Source organism: Lynx rufus, unplaced genomic scaffold (assembly GCF_022079265.1).
Source record: "Lynx rufus isolate CCGP_SWC_20201006 ecotype Redwood Valley unplaced genomic scaffold, mLynRuf1.p SCAF_5, whole genome shotgun sequence".
Lineage (NCBI taxonomy): Eukaryota > Metazoa > Chordata > Mammalia > Carnivora > Felidae > Lynx > Lynx rufus.
The window spans coordinates 141,179,697-141,190,135 of NW_025814867.1; the positions used below are offsets into that span (position 1 = coordinate 141,179,697).

At 51.7% G+C, this 10,439-nt stretch overlaps 1 protein-coding gene across 1 annotated transcript; it reads right to left on the reverse strand.

Annotated features, from left to right (window-relative positions):
* Positions 1-2,557: 2,557 nt before the first annotated feature.
* On the reverse strand, positions 2,558-9,896 carry ADAMTS1 (ADAM metallopeptidase with thrombospondin type 1 motif 1). Its single transcript, XM_047100228.1, has 9 exons — positions 9,197-9,896; positions 7,195-7,541; positions 6,714-6,846; positions 6,263-6,430; positions 5,297-5,583; positions 4,864-5,050; positions 4,598-4,773; positions 3,494-3,669; positions 2,558-3,332 (listed from the first exon to the last, which is right to left on the reverse strand). Exons 1-9 carry the CDS (start codon positions 9,879-9,881, stop codon positions 2,633-2,635), a joined length of 2,859 nt encoding a protein of 952 aa, XP_046956184.1. The 5' UTR covers positions 9,882-9,896; the 3' UTR covers positions 2,558-2,632.
* Between the last annotated feature and the right edge of the window lie 543 nt (positions 9,897-10,439).

Below are 10,439 nucleotides of genomic sequence, written 5' to 3' on the forward strand. Positions count from 1 at the left end.
CAGTGGCCAGTAGGTAGGAAAAAACTAAAGCAGAGAAGACATGACTCTCCCCTCCCCTGCCCTACTTTCTGACCTATGCACCTGGCCCCTGAGAATCTCATATTCAGTTTGCTCAGGGGAAGAAAGAGCACCGAGTAATTCTTGAGGGCAAATGGGAAATTATCATCTGAATCTGAAATTAGCATGTTATATAGAACTATTTGAGAAAACTAAGGAAGGTGAAAAAAAGGATGAAAATGTAATGTTGGAATTGTCTGTGGTTAACCACATAATCGGAGTCTCCTAGTAAATAAGCCATTTCCTGAGAGAAATGTAGTTATTTTGGAAGTGGTTTCAACTTTTCAAGTCATTGATGTGCCATTTAGTATTTAAATTACAGTGATTTACAAAAGGCCACCCAGAGTGTTCTGGATGTTCCAGGCTTTCTCCAAAACACCTCATGCATTCCAGAACAGCAAGTGGAACATTTGGAGAGCTTGGCTCACCACGCATGTGTAGCCCAAATGTAACTTCTGAAGCATCATTTTCTACTCAGTAGCTTACTTTCACAAATTTTACTCACATGGTATAATGGAAGAGACACAAATTCAAAATGCTTTTAGAACCCTACCTGGTCTCATTTATAATTGTTTTTTAACGCTTATTTATTTTTGAGACAGAGAGAGACAGAGCACGAATGGGGGAGGGCCAGAGAGAGAAGGAGTCACAGAATTGGAAGCAGGCTCCAGGCTCTGAGCTATCAGCAGAGTCCCACCGGGGGCGCGAACTCACGGACCTCGAGATCATGACCTGAGCCGAAGTCCGACGCTTAACCCGACTGAGCCACCCAGGACTGAGCCACCCAGGCGCCCCTTATTTATGTTACACATCAGCGGTCGGAAAACTGCCCACAGAACAAATTTGGCCCAGTTTTTGTAAATAAAGTTTTATTAGAGCACCACCATGCCCATTCGTTTATGTTATTGTCTATGGCTGTTTTCATGCTACAACAGCACAGGAAAGTAGTTGTGACAGAGATGATCTGGCTCTTTGCAGAAAACATTCGCTAACCATCTGTGTATGTTATTGCATCAGTAGCAAAACCTATCAATCACTGAAGATATAATAGGGTTTTCTTTCTTTCTCTTTTCTTTTTTTTGTAGCAATCACACACATCAAGGATCCATCAGGTACATTTCATTAGGACGAAATCTTATTTCTACAGAATTTATTTTGTGCCTCGGATGTCCTTCCCGGGAGCGAATTCTCATTTAAACAAAACAGACACGCACACATTCAAAAAGTGTTCTTTTATTATTTCTAGTAACATATATTGTATAAATACTCTATTTTTATATGCCCTTTTACAAAAGCGATATAACTTAAAAGTTTTATCATTAGAAAGAAATGTATAAAAATAAATATGTTATTATAGGCATTTATTACCAACTATAGTCCTTCTTAGAAGGAACACACAAATACTTATGAAGTACATAGAATTTATAGTAACATATTTTACTATATACATATGGGAAAAAAAAAAGTCCTATTCTCTTTCATAGTAGAAGAGCTGAACAGACATTCACCAGGATATGACTGTTGGGCCAGCTGCTGGGGGTGGGCCTGCTACCCCTCAGGAGCCTCCCCACTGCGAGACTAGTGATCTCCATGTCCCCAAACACTGGGGATCCCACTCTACACGCCCCATCCTTATACTGGCATTACATCCTTTTGTGTGTATGTGTGTGTGTGTGTGTGTGTGAGATCACCCGGTCCTTCTTGAGCCGTGAACCGGTTTTTGTTTTCTGTTTGTGTTTTCTACCCACATTCCAAAAGTAGGCTTGCATAAGGAGGAAAGAAGGTGGAAGGTTTGAGCTTATCCTGTCTCCTCTGACTTTCACTAGCGTCTGATTCATTGCTGCCTTTTTTTTTTCCTTACTCCTTACAGACTTAACGCATTTTCACAAACACGTGGAATTGTTTCTTTGTCAAAATGACGTCACGGATGAAGACCCAGCAGTGGCACAGGACAGCGAAGACGGCGTTCCTTTTCAGTCACTTTATGTTGCGAAGCAGTTCTCTCACGGAGGACAGTCTTGCGTTCTTAACTCTCAGTAGAGACGACGGCGGAAGTGTTCTCCGAAATCGTAGCAGCCGCGATCAATCAGCGCTGGCTGAAGATGCTATGGGCCCTCCTTTCTCCCTCCGTGGTTCGCGAGGTAAAGCAAGCCCTGTCTGCAACTGAAAGTCTCCTCTTTCTCCTGCTTTTCAGTTCCCAACCCGCACGGCACAAAGTATTTAATCGGTACCACAGCACGGGGATCGTGTACTCCTTAAACTAATTGTGACAACTGCGTCTATTTGTTTCTTACACTTGTCATAGGTGTAACAAAAGGAATAATAATAATGCCCCGGGGCTTTATCATGCTATATCATTGCTCAGAGATTAATAACCCTCATTAGCTACCCTATCAGATTCGTAACTGGCAGGATATTCTGCCGATCTAACTTCTTTTCTACCTACCTCCACACTCCCAACTCCTTACCCTCTCTGTTCATCACCGGCAAGGTACACTGGATCCCTCCAGCCTTCTTGGTTGGTATCAGTGCACCAGCCCTTCCACACCTCATCCTCCCCTCAACGCTCCCCTGCTTAACTGCATTCTGCCATCGTACAGAAATCTATGTAATGCTTCGGTTTCTTGAAAGGATCGCAGCTCTCGTGAGACAACACCCCCCCGTCGTGGGACAGACATTGCAAGGTTCTCTTTTTGTAACCTTTCCCGCAAGTCTTGGAGCATGGTGACCAATCCCCCAGCTGCCAGCGGGGGCAAGGCACGTCCGCGCAGGGTCGGGTGCTGGCTGGCTTCACCTCCTTCGCACACTCCGAGGCGGGCTGCCCATTGATGTCTCGGCACTCCACCACTCTCCTCTGCCAACCCAGTCCGCATGACTTGGAACATTCGCCCCACTCTTCAATGACCCATTCTGAGAAGGTAGGGATGGCGTTGAAAGGTTCCTTCTTCTTCTTCACAAAATAGGTGTATTTAATTTTCGGGCGAAGGGCGTTGCCCACGGTGAGGACCTGGATGGTTATTGGCTCTTTGAGCGGGCTAAAGCTGCGGATTCTTTCCAACGCGGCGGAGGAACCACTGTACCTCAAGACGGTACCTTTGTAGGTAATGTCTTGCTCTAAAGTGGACAGAGTGAAGTCGCCGTTCAGGATATATGTGCCGTCAGCGGCTTTGATGGCAAGATAGCTGCCATTATTCCTGGACCCCCGGTGATTCCGTTGTTTCACCTCAATGTTTGTGGCTCCAGCAGGAATCGTGACGATGTCATGATATCCAGGTCTGCAAGCAAGAAAAAACAGATATAAAACTCTCTCGGTCGCTGGCTAATTGTAACACTCAGCTGGAAAACACGCGAATCGCTTGGGACGTCAGCTCTCCCAGACCTGTCAAGTTACCTCTACGTAACAAGATCTTTGGGAGTATGACGTTTCAAGACTCACTTTGCACTAGTAACCGATCCTGAGGTCTTCTTGCACGTAGATCCGTTTCCTCCACAAATACCGCATTTGTCAAACTTCTTTTTGGAGTCTATGATACGATCGCAGCCAGCTTTGACACACTGTCCTTGCACGCAGACAGAGGTGGAATCGGGGCTACACGGGGTACCATCAACCACCTGGAGGAGGGAGAACACGTATCTGGTGTCACACGTGAGTCAACTCGGGAAAGAGATGATGTTGCGATAATTACGGGAGATTTTCTCATGAACATAATGCCTCTGCTTTCCTGACCGTCGTAACGAGAGGAGTGCTCTACACGTGGCACACGCGACCCTTCTGGGTGGCGTTTTCACTCCAGTAGATATAGGCGTCCGAAAATACTATACATTTTGATTACTTGTTTATTGACCTGTCTCACGTCTAGGTCAGGGCAATGAAAGCAGAGCCGGTCCACCTGCATACTGCGGTACGCTCAGTGCCTAGAATAATTCCCGCCAATTGCAGATGCTGAGTAAGTCGGCTGTTACCCGTTGAAGCCGCAACCGGGAAATATTTTCACAGCCTACAGTGATAATGGCACATGATAATCCAAGCAACATTCGTTTCATTGTTTTTAAATCTCAGAACCAGATTTATCCTCGCAGCAAAACAGCAAAACGATGCTTCTACTAGTTCAACGTACGTTCTCAAACACAAGTGTTATCGACGTCAGACTTCCTTTTAATAAATCCATTTGCACACGTTACCGCTAATCACCGGTAACAAGAACTGTGCTCCATGCTAATGCTATTTTCCAAAAGCGCTGTCAGCCTGCCATGCTAATATGCAATTTATCTGACCATAAAGGCCTTTTCTCTGCATACCAGAGTAATAACAAGCAATGCTAAGAATCCTAAGTGCCTGATTCGGGCTTCGTTCATAACTGGAAACGATGCCACACTCAAAAGAAGGCGGTGGGCAACATGTCTAGAACAAAAAGGAGATCCGATTTGAAAATCGAACACGTTGGGATGTGAATTCATGCAACTGCATCACAGGCTGCATGAAAAGGTTGCAGCCCAAGCCCTCGTTTCTTGGGCAACAAGTATGGATCGAAGTAAGTACCTTGGGCTGCAGAACGAAGAAGAAGCCAATGCCTTTGGCTTGACAGATGAGCTTGCATCTGTCCTTCGGCGAGACGCCAGCATACTTGGGTGTCCACTCCACCGCGGGCCCGCTCCCGAAGGAAACCTTAGAAAACTCGTTGTGTGCCTCACACTGTTCCTCTCTAAATGTTTTTCCTGGGAAGAAAATGATATCATGACGTCATCGGTTTTCAACCCTCGCCTGCCTGCTCGTGGGCGCATCACTCGCGACCCGCTTCTACTCACCGTTGTTATCCGGACAGTCTTCGATGTTACAGGACCTGTAGCGCACGCGCTTGCCTTCACAGTACTTCCCTCCGTTTTTGGGGACCGGGTTGTCACATTCCCTCATGGTGTACTGAACTCCTCCGCCACAGGTTCTCGAACAGTCTCCCCAGGGTCCCCACGGCCCCCAGCTTCCATGAATAGGAGTCTGCATGGGGACACAAATGATCAGCGTTAGAACTCTTTACGGAACTCTTTTTAGGCAACGAACGAGAAAAGTAAGAGATGAAGAATCCGTTGTAAAAACCATCTGTCTTGTGTCCCACCCCCCCTCCCCCATCAAAGGACACAGACAGGGGTGCCTATCGTGCAATCAGATGTTTTAGCATCGGACTGCTCCTTCCAATTCCGAATCTTAAAGGCGTAGGCGCGTGCGGTGACAGGCAAAACTCACATGGAAATGCATCTTGTCCGTCTTGTTCACACACTTGCCGTTCAGACACCATTTCCCTTCTCCACAGCTGGTGCCGTCCGCCCAAGGGAAGTGTTTCGTTTGGCACACCAGCAACCCGCCAGAGGTGCCTGTGCACCACAGGGTCGTACAAGTGCTGGCTGCATCCAGGCAGTGCTTGGACTCTTCCCCAAACGTAAACTGGCACTGCCGGTTGGCATCGTACAAGGTCCCCGGGAGATCGGAGGGAAGCTGGAGGGGGCTCTGGGGCTTGTCCATCAAACATTCCCCTGCAAAGGAAATGCCGACCAATATTAAAGAGCGGTGACTGCAAACAGACAGAAGGTAGATCAGTTTCAGAACACGGTTACCGTAAGAAATCACAGAGAGCAGAGTGATTTGAAAACTAGAGCTCCTGGGGAAAATGCCAGCGAGAGTTAAATAATTTGTAAGATACTGTCCTCCAAAGGGGATTTCTATATTAACAGTGACAGGAAATTACTGTTCTGCTAAAAAGCTCAAATTAATGCACTTTTAGGAGCTACTCGGCCAGAAGCACTGTCATTGACTGGGAATTAAGATCCAAAAATGTATGCTCGTGGGGCGCCTGGGTGGCTCAGTCGGTTAAGCACCCGACTTCGGCTCAGGTCCTGATCTCACAGTTTGTGAGTTCGAGCCCGGCGTCGGACTCTGTGCTGACAGCTCAGAGCCTGGAGCCTGCTTCAGATTCCGCGCCTCCCTCTTCTCTGTCTGCCCTGCTCATGCTCTCCTTCCCCCTCTCGCCCAAAAAATAAATAAAAATTAAAAAAAAATAAAAAGTAAAATAAAAATGTATGCTCTTGACAACGAAAGCAATTTGGAAGAAGGGTAAATAAAAAAGCACACAAAAGAAAGAAGGGACTGGTTTAACTAGAATCTTACATGTGGAAGGCTGGATAACATCTAGAAAGAGTAGCTGCAGCATCTTACCATGACCATTATCTAGGAATGATGTAATCATGTAGGCACTGCAGGGAGACCAAGGCTGGTTGTGGTTCAAGTTGGAAAGCATTGACGCCATCATGTGGGAATTCTGGTCGACACCATTCATGCTGGCACACTGCTTTGCATCATCGTGTGGCATGTTAAACACGTGGCCTAAGAAGCAATCCAAAACCCACATCAAAATACAGCACTTCCCGCCCCCCCCCCCCCCAATCAGGGATTCACTTGTCCTGAAGTGATTATTTCTAGAAGAAGAAATGTATTTTGGAAACAATCGAGCTTGGGCCCGATACGTCTATGTCTTACAAGGCGCAGACAAACAGGTAAATTTCCAAATGTCAGGATCTCATACTATCTTATTTTGAAATCTGTTAAGGCTGGCCACGTTCAGAAGAGTGGGAAAAGAGGACTTAACTCCCACCCTGAAATGACTTACCTAGTTCATGAGCCGTGGTGAAGGCAGCTTGCAAGCCATCGTCTTCTATGACCGAACAGCTTCTGGTGGGGTCACATATAGTTCCGACATCAGCCATCCCAAGGGTGTCACATGTCTGCGCCCCACACAAGTCCTAAAAGAAGCAAACGTAGGTCCTTATGCCTAGGAACAGAGAGCGCGAACCTTGCGACCTAACTTTTGGCAACAGGTATCTTCCCGTTCGTATTGGGAGCATTTACATTCGCCGCCACCGAGCTGTCCAAATCTGGGGACTCCTCTGAAGATTTTTCTCTACTGCTATTCAAACAGGACTGTGGGACTTGAGCTGGTAAAATCACGGAGGCCGTAAGGAAAACTGACCACGTTAGCCAATTAAAAGAATGCAAGTCAAGGGCACTGGCGAAATGCCTCATCCGCGTCTCTAGGTTCCGGCGCTGCCCGCGCCACCCCCCCCCCCCCCGGAGGGCAAGGGCAGTCATACCTGTCTGGTGAAGAGAATAGCGGTGTCATAGTGCTCCCCGTGCCGGTCACTGGGCGGGTTGTGCTGCTTCTGCCAGTTACAGAAGTTCCGCAGAGTGAGGGCAGCATTGGAAGTCACCTCGGGCCCCTTCTGTTCCTCGTAGATGACCAGGATCTTCACTACCACCAGGCTCACGGAGTTCCGGATGCTGGGGTGTTTGTAGAGCCTGGCTGCTACCGAGAACAAGGTGAGAAGGTAGTGCTTCAGACCATTGCCGTGGAACTCTGCCATGGACTGGTCGGCCACCAGCATAGTTTCCACGTAGCGGTGGCTGGACACAAATCGCTTCTTTCTCACGCTCCCAGCGCCTGTAAAGAAACAGAAAAGGTAGTTTGCTCAGGGCCATTCTGGCCGGGAATAGCTACCATCCCAGAGTATATAAGGAAAGCCTAAGCAGTCAAAGCAAACAAAATAAAAATATACCTGGGACCACAATAACAAAAATAGTTGCATCTCGTTTCGCTGCAAATGTTATTTTTAAGGCTTTCTCCTTTACTTCATTTTCTCTCTTTCTCTTTTCTGTTCCCCTGCCTCTTAAATAAAAAAGGCCATGTGAGCCACTGAGGGTTCAGGCTTTTTTTTGGGGGGGGGGGCGGTGAGGAGGATTTCTTTTGTCCTCCTGGAAGTCCTACAGTCTGCACAAGGCAGTATGGACATCATCCTACCCAGCTGCAGTAAAAACTTGGAGCAAAGGCAGCAGGCAGAGAGCCCCTGAGTCACTCTTTCACAGGCCAGGACTCAAATCCTGAATGAGATCATCGGACTCCACGTGGAAGGCCCAGGGCAGGGCTGAACTGCGCTGCTCTGCTGTCTCATTCCAGGGGTCCTGGGGGGGGGGGAGGGGAAGTGTTCTGCTCTTGCCAAATCCGGGCACGAGGACCACCCACTCTGCCCAGCAGCCTGTCGTCCCATTCCCTCTGCCCCAGGGAAATAAGTTCCTGCCTTGACCCGGGCGGGGGGACATTTGATTATTTAGAAAAGAGCCTTCTGACTCCTGACGGAAAGCCGGACCCCAGGGAAGTCCCCAACTGGACGCCGACCACGTAACTGCTTCAAGGAGCAGATGTCCAGGGGGAAAGCGGAAAATTCGGAAACAAGCCACGTGAGAAAGTTAAGGAAGAAAAAAAAAAGGCACCAAAGTGACAGGATGAAGAGAAGGAGACAGTAAGCACCGCACACAACTCAAGAGCCAGGGTGAAGCCTAGCAGGAAGGATCAGCAGTGACTAACACGCAAGAGTGCAAGAGAGCAGAATTTTGGCCGCGAGAGGGAGCGCAAACTGGGAGGCCGGGTGGGAGGCGCGGGGAGGCGGGGCCAGCTGGGCAAAGACCTCCCAAGCAGGTTCTGCAAAGGGGCCAGGCCGCCGCCAGCCGGTCGGGGTCAGCCTCTTTAAGAGGGAAGGGGGAGCAGGCCGAGGCCAGCAGGACAGAGATCCCAGCGCAGCTGTCCAGGCGTGCGGGTTGCGCACTGCTAGGTCACCGTCGCTCCTCCACCCTCCATCTCCGCCCTCCCCCCGGCGCAGGGCGCGCGCACAGGCAGCGGTTGCAAAACTCAGCGCCAAGTTGCAACCCGACCAAAGAACACATGCACAGTCGTTAAAAAGAAACGATCAGGACGGAAAGAAGTCACACACGCTCACACTAGACTAAGGTGGAAAGGAGTTGGGTTACCAACTCTTCCCTTCCCCGTCGAGACGCTTCGCCTTAGCAGAAAATCGCTGCTCTGCCCGGCCTCTCTTGACCATTCATTATTCGGGCCAACGGGATTCGGTTCTAGCCGGGTTGGATTCGTTCACCAACCCAAACCTCAAGCCACATTCCTCCACACCAGGCCCGCGTCCAGTCCGCAGACGCATGTTCCTGCCTGCGAACAGGAGTTGACCCTCCACACGCGCCGCTCAGAGACAGTGGGGAGAGGGGGATGAATGGAGAGGCGAGTGAGAGCACCTCTTCTGCGACTGATACCTGTCGGCTGTCCCGCCCGCTGCGGCGCGGGGTCCCGCGGCGGCCACTGCGTCCCGGCGTCCTCGTCCTCTGGCCCCGCGCCCCCGGCGGGCTGGGTCTCGTCGTCCGTGACCCCGCACTTGGCGCCGTCGCCGCCCCGCTGCCTCCGCCGCAGGAGATGGAACTGGGGCCGCTCCGGCGGCTCCTCCCCGGCGGCAGCGGCGGCGGCGGGGGCCAGGCCCACGGTGGCGGCGGCGGGCGCGGGCTGGATGAAGTACTCCTCGCCCTGCAGGTAGAAGGCGCCGCTCACGCCCTCGCAGAGGCTGAGAGCGGCGGCCGAGCCGGAGTCGCCGTTCACGGTGCCGGAGTAGAAGCAGTGCGTCAGGTCGCCGGCGGGGTCCGGACGCAGCGCGTCGGGCCCGGGCCTGCGCCCCACGGTCTGCAGCGTGAAACCGGGCGCCAGGAAGCCGCGGTCGGGCTGCAGCTCTAGGTGCAGCTGCCGGCCGAAGGCGTCCAGGCGGAGGTGCGTGGTCGCGTGTCCCGGCGCGCGCTCCAAGTCCGGCAGCACCAGCTCCTCGTCTTCCTCGGCGGGGCGCCCGCGCACACCCGGCACGAGCAGCAGCAGCGCCGAGGCCGCCGCTAGCAGTAGCAGCGCGGGCGCAGGCTGGGTGCCCCGAGGCCGCCGCGCCAGCTTCGCGTTCCCCATGTCGCTGCCTCCCGTGCGCCTTCGGAACCCCGCGGGGACGGCTCGCTGCACCCGAGTCCCGGGAGGCACCGCGCGCCTCAGTGGACGGAGAGAGAGGGCTATTGTTCGGGTCGGGAGCGCGGAGCCTTGCTGGCTTCGCTCTGGGTTGTTACAGTGACTGTTATTCTTTGAAAGTGAGCGCAGAGCCGGCGGTGGACAGGACTCCCGGAGTCCCCGGGAAGGAGGCGCTGCAGTTCTGCGGGCGCGCGGGAAGTTTTTCTTCTAGCGCAGAGTTGGAGGCACCGCGCGGCAGGGGCTGGCCGGGAGGCTGCTGCAGGGACAAGAAGTGCCCCGGGACGCCTCCGGGCCAGGGGGGCAACGGGCAACGCGAGGACCGGTGCCTGGAGCCCCTCTTCGGTCTCCGCCTTGGCCGCGGGGCTTGGCTCTGCGCACCACAAGGTCCTCTCGGCCCTACAGCGCGCCCTGGCTTTGCAGTGGCCCCTGACTTGGAGCCGCTCTCCAGCGAGTGCAAGAACCAGGCAACCCGGGTTGCCCTTTTATAGTCTCCAACATGTCTCC